The following is a 14534-nucleotide window of genomic DNA, read 5'->3' as shown; positions in this document are numbered from 1 at the left end:
GATGGGGAAGGGTACTTGGGGGAGAGGGAACAGTGCCTGCCAAGGCCCAGAGGTAAAGGTGCCCTGTGCTATTTGTGGAATGGTAAAGTAGTGACTCCCCATGCCTACAGTGGAACGGGTGGAGGAGGCCCTGTGGTATGGATGGCTGGGAACATGACAAGGACAAGTCACAGGTTTGCACAGATGAGCAGAGGTCTGAGTTGGCAAGTTGGGTTTGACTGCCATGGGGCCCTGGAGCAGAGCCATCCAGGAGGCAGCTGCCTGCGCTGCGAGGAAAGGAGAGAGGTCTGCACTACACTCAGAGCTCTGTGGGCATCAGCAGCATCTGCTAGGCCTGGAAGACATGGGTAGAGATTGAAAAAGCCAGCAAGAAGGGCCAGAGAGGGAAAGCAAGAGGAGCCATGTTAGAACTGTAATGCTCACGACTCTCGGCCTGGTCTCCAGTCCCAGGAGGGCCAGTGAGGATGCTGGAGCTGGGCCAGCTCATTCCCAGTAGGGGCAGATAGGAGGCTGTCGGGGACAGAAGGAAACTCTTCCTAAACTGGCAGTACCCGCAGTTCCCAATCTCCTGTTGCACAACTGAGTGTCAGCAAACAGCCAGGTGAACTTCCCAGGCTGGGCCAGCTCCAGGGGAAAGCCCAGGCCAGCCTGTGTTTGCCCTGTTCACAATGAATCAAACCCTAGCTATGGTCACAACCTATCATGGCCAGCAGACCAGGATTGAGACAGTGAAGAAAAGAAGAGCAAGAAAAGGAGAGGCTTGCAGGCAGATTCCAGTTCCTGACTGGGACATGGCCCATTCTTTCTCTCTAGGCCTCAGTTTCTGTCTCTCTGCAAAATGGGGCTGATATGCTCTGCCTTTCTTGCCAGCGACAAAAAGGACTATTGTTCAATAACAGTAGAGTGACCTGTATGAAATAGAATAATATCCAATTGCTTTTGGACCTGTAAAACCCAGTTTCATATGGTTCCATCCAGGAATAGCACCATTCAGAATAATAATGGCGACAACTTCTTGTGCACGAATGGCACACCAGGTGGCATGCTAGGTGCGATCTCGTGCATGTGATCCCGCGTTTTCATCTCATGCATAATCTTGTGGGACACATGTTGTAACCCTGGCTTTTCAGATGAGGAAATTGAAGTTCAAAGAGGTTGCTTAAGTTGCCCAAGATCACAAAACAGGATTTGAACTTGAGAAAACCTTTTTGGGGTCTTTCCCCAAACCAGACACAAAGTTCCCCAAGAGGACAATTTGTTCAGCCTACGTATATGTGGAAGCAGGTCACAAGTTGGTCTTACACAGACCTTGCTCTGGCCTTAATGAAGAAAGGTGGAATGTGACTTTTTCAGGAAATGAAGTGTTTCAAACAGGTGCGTTTCCCCGATGCCCTCCAGCTCACCTGCTGTGTGACCTTTCCCACGCTGCCTCACCTCTCTGGGCCACTTCTTTCCTCATCTGTATAATGGGGGGGAATGTCCTATTTTCTTGAGCCTAGGATGGACATGTTTTCACGTTTTGATATCTTTAAAAGTGGGATGTAGCTTGCAATCACTGAAGTATACATGCAATGCAGGAGTCTTTCTTCCCTCCCCATCCCAGCTTGTCTGGGGAATGGTTAAACTGATGGCGATAGTTATTATAATCAGAAGACCCTTACAAGCAAATTTATTTTTATTTAACAAGCATTTTATGGGTGTGGTAGCTCACGCCTGTAAACCCAGCACTTTGGGGGGCTGAAGTGGGAGGATCACTTGAGCCCAGGAGTTCGAGACGAGCCTGAGAAACATAGTGAGACCGCCCATCCCTACCAAAATATTTTAAAAACTTTAAAAAACCAAGCATTACAACTATGTACCAATTTAATCTTCATAACAACCCAGTGAAGTAGGTACCACTATTATTCCCGTTTTACAGGTAGCGATACCGAGGCGCAGAGAAGTTCAGCAACTTGCGTTTCACCACCAGCCTGTACTGCCTGCTCTGAGGCCTTTTTTCGCTCTTCCGTTCCTGCCTAAATTCTCTTGACATTCCTCCAGGGCCAGTTGGAGGATAAGGCCAGACAAGCGAGAAAGGACTACTTAAAGCCTCGGTCTTTAGAGGCATTCAAGCATATCTGAAATGTTAGGAGATGGAGAAAATTGTACTGTGGTAGGGTAGGTGCTGGATGAGCTTGGAGGAATTTCTTGGATAGTCTCGGGTGGAGAGTGAGATCCCCAAGGGGCAGCCTGAGGGACAGTGAGGATGCTGAAGACCACTGACTCCCGCAGAGGAGAGGCACTCAGAAGCGCCTCTACATTGCATTCACAGTTCTCAGCTCCGCTTTGGAAGGCAGTAGATCTCCTTATTCACCCTTCCCCTGCACAGGCTGCACCTGGAATTTCTACGCTCGAGCAGATGGAGACCCCAGACCATTGGCCTAAATGCCTGAATGTTATAAATCAAAAGTATTTTAAATGACACTGCCATTCTTATATTTAAGTTTTAGAAATTTAATTAATTAATTACATTGTATCCAAAAGATTTGTACAACTAAAAATTATTCATGAGGCTAGCATGCAGCCTCTAAATGCCCATGTCAAGAACCAGATTCGATTGGCTGGACGCAGTGACTCACACCTGTAATCCCAACACTTTGGGAGGTTGAGGTGGGCGGATCATTTGAGGTCAGGAGTTTGAGACGAGCGTGGCCAACATGATGAAACCCCGTCTCTATTAAAAATATAAAAATTAGCCAGGTGTGTTTGTGGGTGCCTGTAATCCCAGTTATTCGGGAGTCTGAGGCAGGAGAATTGCTTGAACCTAGGAGATGGAGGTTGCAGTGAGCCAAGATTGTGCCACTGCACGCCAGCCTTGGGTGACAGAGCCAGACCCTGTCTCAAAAAAATAAAAATAAAAATAACTAGATTCAGGCTGTATGTGGACACCACACATTTAGGAGTAATAATGATGCAATATCAGACACACACATTTAGGAGTAATAATGATGCAATATTGCCAAATGTTTCTCAGCAACCATGTACAACTGTTGCAAGTAGTGTTTATTTCTAACTCAGGAGGCTCTCTCTAACCACACATTGCAAGAAAATAGACTTTCAGTGTTTCTGGCAAAACAAGAGTTTTTGTTGACATTTATGCAGAAAGAGAAGAGTTAAAATGTTAATTTGTCTTTTTTCTTACCTCTAAGTTCAAGTTCGCTCAAATCCTCTGTTGAAGCAGTGTCTGTCTCCTATGTCTGCGGTGGCATCATCCGCGAAGCATGAGGACACTTGACCTATTGTTTTCAGAGTCGAGTGCCACATGTAGAGATTGTTTCCTGGGACCTGAACAGTGCTGGTTGTGAAACAGAATGACTAGTGATATGGATCCCACTGTGCCAGTACCAGGCACCAGATCCTAAAAGACAGAGGTGCTTATCTGTTATTTAATAAACTGCTGTGTGTGTGTGGGTGTGCGGGTGGGTGTGATATGTGGGGCCCTCTAAATCCCTGGGCCTCAGTAGTCCAGGTCTAATGGTGGTGCTCTCCCCACACAATGCTCAGCTTCTCCTCAAAATACATGGTATCTGGGCTGGGCGCGGTGGCTTACGTCTGTAATCCCAGCACTTTGGAATGTTGAGGCGGGTGGATCACTTGAGGTCAGGAGTTCAAGATCAGCCTGGCCAACATGGCGATACCCTGTCCCTACCAAAAATGCAAAAAAAAAAAAATTAGCCAAGTGTGGTGGTGACACCTGTAATCCCAGCTACTCAGGAGTCTGCATAGGAGAACTGCTGGAACTCGGGAGGCGGAGGCTGCAGTGAACTGAGATCGTGCCACTGTACTCCAGCCTGGGTGATAGAGTGAGACCTTGTCTTAGATAGATAGATAGATGGATGGATAGATAGATAGATAGATAGATAGATAGATAGATAGATAGATAGATCGATAGATGGATGATAGAATAGATAGATGATATAGATAGATAGATAGATAGATAGATAGATAGATAGATAGATAGATGATAGAGATAGATAGATAGATGATAGATCGATAGATGGATGATAGAATAGATAGATGTTAGAGATAGATAGATCGATGATAGAGATAGATAGATGATAGATAGATAGATGATAGAGATAGATAGATGATAGATATAGAGATAGATAGATGATAGATAGAGATTGATAGATAATAGATAGAGATAGATGATAGATACATAGAGAGATAGATAGATATATAGATAGATAATAGAGAGAGAGAGAGAGAGAGAGAGAGAGCGATAGATAGATAGTATCTGGAGTTGGTCCCCATCCTCTCACCCCTGGACCACTGCATCAGCTCCAACTGGTTTCTCAGTTTTACTCTCCTACCCTTGCCCTCCCCATTCTTCCCATTCAGACAGATCGATCTTTCTAAAGAACCAATCTGGTTATGTCTTTCCAACCCCTTTTAAAATCTTTCCATTTCTCTCCAACACTTCCTAAGTCTAGCGAACCCCTTAGCCTGGCTTTCATGCCCTGCAGGCTCCGTCTCCTGCCAACTTCTTCAACATAAAGTCTGGCCACTCCGACCTATCACACGCTCCAGCTGCACAGACATTCCAGCTCCCTGATCCACCCACTCTCTCACCTGCTCTCTTCCCTCTTGGTAACTCCAATCATTGTTTCAAGTCTCAAATTAGAGCAATGAAAATTCAAAAAATAAACCAAGCTGGCAAAAACACAAAAAAGAAAGGAAAAAAAAGGGACATTTCTGTTCTGATGAGGATGGGGATAAGGAGACTCACTTGTGCATTGCCAAATTGACATTCAATATCCTTAGTGCTTTTGGATTTGTCATGTTTGAGAGGAGGGTTTTTAAAACATCGGCTTTCTTGAGGTTGAATAAATAAAAGAAAATGCACACATTTTAGGTTTGCAGTTTTTACAACTATATGTGCGTATATAATGACCACCACGACGACAACCTGGATCACTGTCATCCACTTCAGTGTTCTTTCATACCCTTTGCAGTCAAATTGCCCTCTTTTGCCCTTGGCAACCACTGATCTGATTTCTAAAATTATAGATTTGTTTGGGCTGTTCTAGAACAGAACGGTACAGTATATAAGCTCCTTTATATCTGGCTTCTTTTGTTCAGCATAGTGTTTTTGAGATTCATCCATGGTGTTATATGTATCAGTAGTTTAACTATTTTTATTGTTAAGCAATATTCCTTTGTAAGAAAATGCCACATTTTTATTTACCATTTTCCTGTTGATGGGCATTTGGATTGTTTCTTTCTTTCTTTCTTTTTTTTTTGAAGACAGAGTCTTGCTCTGTCACCAGGCTGGTGTGCAATGGCGCGATCTTGGCTCACTGCAACCTCTGCCTCCCAGGTTCAAGTGATTTTCCTGCCTCAGCCTCCCGAGTAGCTGGGACTACAGGTGCGTGCCCCCACGCCCAGCTAATTTTTGTATTTTTAGTAGAGATGGAGTTTCTCCATGTTGGCCAGGCTGGTCTCAATCTCTTGACCTCGTGATCCACCCACCTCAGCCTCCCAAAGAGCTGGAATTACAGGCGTGAGCCATGGCGCCCGGCCCTTGGATTATTTCTAATTTTGGCTATTTTGAGCAATGCTGTTGTGAACATTATTATGTAAAACTTTGTGCATAGGACATGGTTTCCTTTCCCTCGGATAGTATGGTAATTTTAAAAGGGAAATTGGTTGCTCTCTGACACTTATCATCAGAGGAAAAATGACAATATGAAATACTGTTAGATAGGCTGGGAGTGGTGGCTCACTCCCAGCACTTTGGGAGGCTGAGGCAGGAGGATCACTTGAGGCCAGAAGTTCAAGACCAGTCTGGGCAACATAGCGAGACTCTGTCTCTACAGTATTTTTTTAAATTTAATTAGCCAAGTGTGGTGGTGCGTGCCTGTAGTCCTCGCTACTCCAGAGGCTAAGGTGGGAGGATTGCTTGAGCCCAGGAGTTTGAGGCTGCAGTTGAGCTATGATTCACACCACTGCACTNGATGGATAGATAGATAGATAGATAGATAGATAGATAGATAGATAGATAGATCGATAGATGGATGATAGAATAGATAGATGATATAGATAGATAGATAGATAGATAGATAGATAGATAGATAGATAGATGATAGAGATAGATAGATAGATGATAGATCGATAGATGGATGATAGAATAGATAGATGTTAGAGATAGATAGATCGATGATAGAGATAGATAGATGATAGATAGATAGATGATAGAGATAGATAGATGATAGATATAGAGATAGATAGATGATAGATAGAGATTGATAGATAATAGATAGAGATAGATGATAGATACATAGAGAGATAGATAGATATATAGATAGATAATAGAGAGAGAGAGAGAGAGAGAGAGAGAGCGATAGATAGATAGTATCTGGAGTTGGTCCCCATCCTCTCACCCCTGGACCACTGCATCAGCTCCAACTGGTTTCTCAGTTTTACTCTCCTACCCTTGCCCTCCCCATTCTTCCCATTCAGACAGATCGATCTTTCTAAAGAACCAATCTGGTTATGTCTTTCCAACCCCTTTTAAAATCTTTCCATTTCTCTCCAACACTTCCTAAGTCTAGCGAACCCCTTAGCCTGGCTTTCATGCCCTGCAGGCTCCGTCTCCTGCCAACTTCTTCAACATAAAGTCTGGCCACTCCGACCTATCACACGCTCCAGCTGCACAGACATTCCAGCTCCCTGATCCACCCACTCTCTCACCTGCTCTCTTCCCTCTTGGTAACTCCAATCATTGTTTCAAGTCTCAAATTAGAGCAATGAAAATTCAAAAAATAAACCAAGCTGGCAAAACACAAAAAAGAAAGGAAAAAAAAGGGACATTTCTGTTCTGATGAGGATGGGGATAAGGAGACTCACTTGTGCATTGCCAAATTGACATTCAATATCCTTAGTGCTTTTGGATTTGTCATGTTTGAGAGGAGGGTTTTAAAACATCGGCTTTCTTGAGGTTGAATAAATAAAAGAAAATGCACACATTTTAGGTTTGCAGTTTTACAACTATATGTGCGTATATAATGACCACCACGACGACAACCTGGATCACTGTCATCCACTTCAGTGTTCTTTCATACCCTTTGCAGTCAAATTGCCCTCTTTTGCCCTTGGCAACCACTGATCTGATTTCTAAAATTATAGATTTGTTTGGGCTGTTCTAGAACAGAACGGTACAGTATATAAGCTCCTTTATATCTGGCTTCTTTTGTTCAGCATAGTGTTTTGAGATTCATCCATGGTGTTATATGTATCAGTAGTTTAACTATTTTATTGTTAAGCAATATTCCTTTGTAAGAAAATGCCACATTTTATTTACCATTTTCCTGTTGATGGGCATTTGGATTGTTTCTTTCTTTCTTTCTTTTTTTTTTGAAGACAGAGTCTTGCTCTGTCACCAGGCTGGTGTGCAATGGCGCGATCTTGGCTCACTGCAACCTCTGCCTCCCAGGTTCAAGTGATTTTCCTGCCTCAGCCTCCCGAGTAGCTGGGACTACAGGTGCGTGCCCCACGCCCAGCTAATTTTGTATTTTAGTAGAGATGGAGTTTCTCCATGTTGGCCAGGCTGGTCTCAATCTCTTGACCTCGTGATCCACCCACCTCAGCCTCCCAAAGAGCTGGAATTACAGGCGTGAGCCATGGCGCCCCGCCCTTGGATTATTTCTAATTTTGGCTATTTTGAGCAATGCTGTTGTGAACATTATTATGTAAAACTTTGTGCATAGGACATGGTTTCCTTTCCCTCGGATAGTATGGTAATTTTAAAAGGGAAATTGGTTGCTCTCTGACACTTATCATCAGAGGAAAATGACAATATGAAATACTGTTAGATAGGCTGGGAGTGGTGGCTCACTCCCAGCACTTTGGGAGGCTGAGGCAGGAGGATCACTTGAGGCCAGAAGTTCAAGACCAGTCTGGGCAACATAGCGAGACTCTGTCTCTACAGTATTTTTTTAAATTTAATTAGCCAAGTGTGGTGGTGCGTGCCTGTAGTCCTCGCTACTCCAGAGGCTAAGGTGGGAGGATTGCTTGAGCCCAGGAGTTTGAGGCTGCAGTTGAGCTATGATTCACACCACTGCACTCCAACTTGGAGAATCTGAAAAAAAAAAAAGTGCCGTAGACATAAAGGACGTGACTAAGTAGGTTAGAATATAGTAAGTGGGCCAGGCACAGTGGCTCACGCCTGTAATCCCAGTACTCTGGGAGGCCGAGGTGGGCAGATCGCTTAAGCTTAGGAGTTTGAGACCAGCCTGTGCAACATGATGAGACTCCATCTCTACAAAAGTACAAAAAATTAGCCGGGTGTGGTGGCACACACCTGTGGTCCCAGCTACTCAGGAGGCTGAGCTGGGAGGATCTCTTTTTTTTTTTTTTGAGACGGAGTCTCGCTCTGTTGCCCGGGCTGGAGTGCAGTGGCTGGATCTCAGCTCACTGCAAGCTCCGCTTCCCGCGCCCGGCCTGGGAGGATCTCTTGAGCCCGGGAGGCAGAGGTTGCAGTGAGCCAAGATCCCACCACTATACTCCAGCCTGGGCGACAGAGTGAGATGCCATTTCAGAACAAAAACAAAAACAAAAAAGAATAGAGTAAGTGAATGAAAAGTTATGCATCCATTACACTTTTATTTATTTATTTATTTTTGAGACAGGGTCTCTTACTTCGTCATACAGGCTGGACTGTAGCAGCAAAATCGCAGCTCACTACAGCTTTGAACTCCTGGGCTCAAGCAATCCTTCAGCCTCAGACTCCAGAGTAGCTGGGCTTGCAGGCACATGGCACCAGATCTGGCTAATTTTTAAATATTTTTGTGTAAAGATACAGTCTCACTGTGTTGCCCAGGCTAGTCTTGAACTCCAGGCCTCAGATGATTCTGCCATCTTCGTCCCATTAAGCTTTTAACTACAAACTACACTGAAATACGAAGAAGTATTCAGAAGGACATGAATAAGAATGCAAAATTATAATCACACCATAAAAATACTTTCTGAGTAATCCCAGTACTTTGTGAGGCCGAGGCGGGTGTATCACCTGAGGTCAGGAGTTCAAGACCAGCCTGGCCAACATGGCCAAATCCCATCTCTACTAAAAATAACAACAACAAAAAAAGATTAGCTAGGTGTTGTGGAGGGTGCCAGTAATACAAGCGACTCAGGAGGCTGAGGCAGGAGAATCACTTGAACCCAGGAGGCAGAGGTTGCAGTGAGCTGAGATCAAGCCATCCCCCCCCAGCCTGGGGAAAAGAGTGAAACCCTGTTTTAAAAAAAAAAAAAAAAAAAAAAAGAATACTTTCTGAAAGTGTTTATTCATACAAATAAAGACTTGACCCATGAGGTAGGAATGCAAATGGGCCATGGAATCACCCATTCCACAGTATATACCAAGTGTCCTTGAAGTGTGGGCACTGCTCTAGGATCAGGGGCGTATTGGTGAAAGAGAAGCAAGCTGCCTGCTCACATGGCAGGGAAATGGCAGGGAATGGGAGAAAACAGGGAGATAATTTCCTGTTGAGTAGTATATTTACTGGAAATAGACATTCGACTTGCATGTCCCTTTTCGGAAATGTGCCTGTGTCCCGGGCTGGGTTGGGGCCCCACTGAACTTTGGCTCTGACACAGCTGTTGCCACACTCAGTGGAACTGAAGCCATGTTTGACTTCATCCGGCATCCCTCACCCCAACTCTCCCCACCACAACGCACGTCCCATGCCAGCCTGGGGACTCTCAAAGGTAGCTCCATCATTAGGTTTGTGGCTGAGTCGCACTAAAGTAAGTCTTGGCACTCAGAGGGATAGGAATTGAATGAAGACGTGAGATTACTGGTGGGAGGCCTCTCCATGGAAATCTGTGGACTCACAAGTTTACTAATGTTGCCGCAGCCCCGCACCCACCTTGGCCTTGGGCAGCCATACTCTAGGGTTTTGTAACCTCTCCATGTCAGGAACTCAAATTAGACCTGGGTTTGGAGGCAGTACCCTCAGCTGGCCTTTGGCGGAAGGTTTTTGTGCAAGGCATTTCCGAATGCTGGCAGGATTGTGTCACAGACACAAAGCAAACTTTTGCTGGGCTCCAGGTGACGGCCCACAGTTTATTATAAAGGTGACTACACCCTGCAGCCACCAGCACTGCCTGGCTCCAGGTGTCTCCTGATCTCAGTATGGCGCTGTCCTGGGTTCTTACAGTCCTGAGCTTCCTACCTCTGCTGGAAGCCCAGATTCCATTGTGTGCCAACCTAGTACCAGTGCCCATCACCAATGCCACCCTGGACCGGGTGAGTGCCTGGGCTAGCCCTGCCCTGAGCATATGGGCAGCTACCTCCCTTCTCTGGGCTTCCCTTTCCCTGCTGGCTGTGGTCGGCCCCCCGCTCCTGGCTCTGCCCTTTTCTCTTCTGGGTCCCTGGGTGAAATTCTCACCAGCCCAGGGGACTCTGGAGGCACCCCCTGACTGCCTCCAAACTCAGAAGCCTCACTGCAGAGTCCTTCACAGAGTACGGTTCTGTGCTGGGGCTGGAGGGGCTGCCTGGGGGACAATGACTGATCCTCGGGGAGAGCTCCTGCATGTCCACTGCCCATCAGGAGCCTCATTGCCCCATTTGCAAAATCAGGGAGAGATCTACCTGAGTCTCTTCCCAGTTGACAGTCAAAGATTCAGCATCAAGCCCCCATCACCAGCTTCCACCTTGTCCCCAGATCTCTGGCAAGTGGTTTTATATTGCATCAGCCTTTCGAAATGAGGAGTACAATAAGTCGGTTCACGAGATCCAAGCAGCCTTCTTTTACTTTACCCCCAACAAGACAGAGGACACGATCTTTCTCAGACAGTACCAGACCCGGTAAGAGCCCCCATTCCAACGCACCCCCATCTCAGCTTTTGGCCGGAAGACCCTCCTCATGGCCTTGGCCTTCCAAGAGGGTGGAACCGGGAGGGCTAGCTTTAATCTCCACCAGACTTTTGCTACTGGACTGTGATGGGCGATTGGCCACTTCTCAATAATCTTCCTGTTTTCCTCCTGCCTTCTGTTTGGCTTTAGACAGAACCAGTGCATCTATAACTCCAGCTACCTGAATGTCCAGCGGGAAAATGGGACCATCTCCAAATATGGTGAGGGCCAGTCCTCAGGCAGGAGGGTTCACCATGGGAACAGGACAGGCCAGCATAAGGCGGGGGCTGGATATAGAGCCCTGGAGGCTTTGGGCACAGAGAAATAACCACTAACATTTTTGAGCTCTTACAACGTTCTCAGAGACAACTCTAACAGGACAGTACCAGAATCAGATGAGGAAACAGAAGAACAGAGACCTCAAATAGTTTCCCAGAGGTCACACAGCTTATAATTAGAACTAGAATTGGAACTCCAGGCTGGCTTCAGACCTGCCTCTCCCTCATGCCCTCTTTAAGATCCTTTGGAAACCAAGGGTGGAAGCCTGTATATTGGAGAGGTGGTGCCTTCAACTATGTCCCCCATCACCACAGAGATGGCGCATAGCAGGGAGCTGATGGAGCTGAACTGACACCATTTAGCAGCCCAAGCCTCCTCTCTGGGCCTCATTTTCCTCATCTGTAAAATGGGGAGAAAGGCCCTGACAGCCATGGTCTGTGTGAGGCTCCTGAGATCCCATGTACAAAAAGTGCTTGGCGTGGAGCCGGGCATGCAGCATGGACTGGGCACACGGTGGCCCAAAGAAGCCCCAGGCCTTCACTGATGGGCTGCGTGGTCCTGGACACACCTAGACACCTCACCTGTAAGATGGGCACCATTGTGCCATCCCATGTTCTCACCCAGAGGCTCCTTTTCCCTTCCAGAGGGAGGCCAAGAGCATTTCGCTCACCTGCTGATCCTCAGGGACATGAAGACCTTCATGCTGGCTTTCAAAGTGAACGATGAGAAGAACTGGGGGGTGTCTGTCTATGGTAGGCATGCTTAGCAGCCCCAAGCTCATGCCCCACTCAGGCCTCACCCCCCATTCACCCACCCCTGGGGCTCGGCCCCCAGAACCCCAGCCCTCCCTGGCCTCTCGCCCAGACCCCATCACGTCCCCAGTCAGTCTCCTTGCTCCCCCTGCAGCTGAAAAGCCAGAGACGACCGAGGAGCAACTGGGTGAGTTCTACGAAGCTCTCGACTGCTTGCGCATTCCCAGGTCAGATGTCGTGTACACCGATCAGAAAAAGGTAAACGCAAGGGATTGGGCAGTGCCCGCCTTGTCCATGGCCCAACTTGGGCCACCCTAGAGGCCCAGAGTGGGAGAACTGTCAGGCAAGGCTGCACAGCTACACAGATCTTCTGCTTTTAGGCAGCTGCCTCACTGTAGGGACAGCTGAGCTCTACCGAGGCCCAGGGGTGGTGGATGAGAGCCCAGGAGGGAGAAGTCCCTGTGAAACCAGGGAGGACCTGAAAGCTAACAGGAGGGAACAGCGTGAGCCAAGGGTTTGGGGGATTGACAGCTGGAGGGGATGCAATGCGGGGAGTTACCACCTACAAAAGCCTCCCAAACCCCCGGCTTTCATCTCACTTCCGCTCCCTGCTCATTTTTAATACCCGTGCAGTGGGGAATTGATACTGTGATTTTCAGTGTCACCCACACTGCAGCATGGCCACAGTCACCATCCCGATTTTTGCTCCAAATGAGAATTACTGTATCGTGAGCTCCTTAACACTTTTCTTTAAACCTGTGTTCGGAAGACTTGCCCTGGTGTGGCCCCATGCCCTAATATCTGTGAAGTCACAGCGCCGATGAGCTCGTTCCCATTTTTAAAATACATACATGCAGTATTTTCATGACTATTCAAAGAAAAACAATTCCATCCATTTGCCACCAGAGATGACCACCAGTGGTGTGAACTAGCGCCCCAGCCCCAGCCCCAGGATCCTGGGAGAGGGCATATGAACACAACCACTGCAGTCAGCTCACCTGATGCACAGCCTGGTTCCCGCACTGTCCGGCTAGGGAGCCTCGAATGGGTCCCACGGCCATCCTGAGCCTCAATTACATCATCTGCATAGTAGTAGTGGTGGTGAGGAATTCAGGAGCTGCAGCATAAGGGCCCGGCAGGTCCTAAGTGCTCAGTAAATGCCTGTGGTTCTTAAGGGTCTGAGCTGCCATTTTAGAGGCAAATAAGCTGAGGCTCAGAGACAGAAAACGACTTGCCAAAGATCACCCAGCTTGGAAGTGGCAGTGCCAGGGTTGGAGCCCTGGTTGAACTGGTTCCACGGGCCAGAGCTCATTCTGCCCTCTCCCTGGAAGACCTCCCATCCTTTCCCTATCTCTCTGCTTCCCTCTCACCCCAACTGCCCGCTGCCTTCTAGGATAAGTGTGAGCCACTGGAGAGGCAGCACGAGAAGGAGAAGAAACAGGAGGAGGGGGAGAGGCAGCACGAGAAGAAGAAACAAGAGGAGGGGGAATCCTAGAAGGACACAGCCTTGGATCAGGACAGAGACTTTGGGGCCATCCTGCCCCTCCAACCCGACACGTGTACCTCAGCTTTTTCCCTCATTTGCATCAATAAAGCTTCTGTGTTTGGAACAGCTAGGTTGTTAGTCATTTCTTCATTCATTAATTCTGAAGCCTGCCCTGAGTTGAACCCTGGCCGGGCACTGGATAAGACACTGTCCCTGGTGGGAAGAGCCTCACATGTGCCAGGATGGATGATGACAGGCACCGAGTGCTGTGGGAGCCCGGCACCTTGGGAAGATGCTGTCTTCTGCAGAAGTCTGGGAAGGCCTCCTGGAAGGGGCATCTGAACCAATTGAGAAAGATGAGGAGCATAACACAACCTGCTGTTCCTGTGTACAATGTGTGATGATCAAATCAGGGTCATGAACATTTCATTTCCACCACCTCAAACGTTTACCATTTCTTTGTGTTGGGAACATTCAATATCACACAGTTCCCCATAAATATGTACATTATGTGTCCATTTAAAATAATACAAGCAAACAAATGTGAATTTCTAAACTGAGACTAGGGTAAGGCCTTCCTCCTAATAGCAAGATTGTAATAAAACTTCAACTACTCATTTAAAAAAAACGCTTTCTGTTTCTGCTGCAAGCAAGGAAATGAGAGGATGCATTTGAGTAACCTTGAGGCAGAAGACCCGGAACAGGAGTGGAGGTGTGAAATGGTTTGGCTCTGTGTCCCCACCCAAATCTCACACGGAATTTTCAGCCCCATGTGTTGGAGGTGGGTCCTGGTGGGAGGTGATTACATCATGGGAGTGGTTTCTAATGGTTTAGCCCCATCCCCTGAGTGCTGTTTCTCACGAGATCTGGTTGTTGAAAAGTGTGTAGCACCTCCCACTTTGCTCTCTCTCTCCTGCTGTCTTGTGAAAAAGAAACTTGCTTCCTCTTTGCCTTCCACCATGATTGTAAATTTCCTGAGGCCTCCCAGCCATGCTTCCTGTTAAGCCTGCAGAACTGTGAGTCAATTAAGCCTCTTTTTTTCATAAACTACCAAGTCTCAGGTATTTCTTTATAGCAATGTGAGAACAGACTAATACAAGGTGGATCAGGTGGGGAGAGT

At 47.1% G+C, this 14534-nt stretch overlaps 1 protein-coding gene across 1 annotated transcript; it reads left to right on the top strand.

Annotated features, from left to right (window-relative positions):
• The first annotated feature begins 9970 nt into the window (after positions 1-9970).
• On the top strand, positions 9971-13542 carry ORM1 (orosomucoid 1). Its single transcript, XM_017875936.1, has 6 exons — positions 9971-10288; positions 10707-10849; positions 11048-11118; positions 11821-11928; positions 12083-12186; positions 13322-13542. Exons 1-6 carry the CDS (start codon positions 10175-10177, stop codon positions 13421-13423), a joined length of 642 nt encoding a protein of 213 aa, XP_017731425.1. The 5' UTR covers positions 9971-10174; the 3' UTR covers positions 13424-13542.
• Positions 13543-14534: the final 992 nt, after the last annotated feature.

This window comes from Rhinopithecus bieti, unplaced genomic scaffold (assembly GCF_001698545.2).
Source record: "Rhinopithecus bieti isolate Rb0 unplaced genomic scaffold, ASM169854v2 scaffold_9997, whole genome shotgun sequence".
Taxonomy (NCBI): Eukaryota; Metazoa; Chordata; class Mammalia; order Primates; family Cercopithecidae; genus Rhinopithecus; species Rhinopithecus bieti.
Note: the sequence above shows the minus strand (reverse complement) of the source record. Positions and strands in the feature narration are given on the sequence as shown.

What these genes read in the sequence shown, in the direction of transcription:
- ORM1 (XM_017875936.1), top strand. Translation starts at nt 10,175, where the DNA reads ATGGCGCTGTCCTGGGTTCTTACAGTCCTGAGCTTCCTACCTCTGCTG. An exon ending in TGGGACCATCTCCAAATATG is followed by an intron (nt 11,119 to 11,820) that starts GTGAGGGCCAGT and finishes TTTCCCTTCCAG; the next exon opens with AGGGAGGCCAAGAGCATTTC. An exon ending in CTGGGGGGTGTCTGTCTATG is followed by an intron (nt 11,929 to 12,082) that starts GTAGGCATGCTT and finishes CTCCCCCTGCAG; the next exon opens with CTGAAAAGCCAGAGACGACC.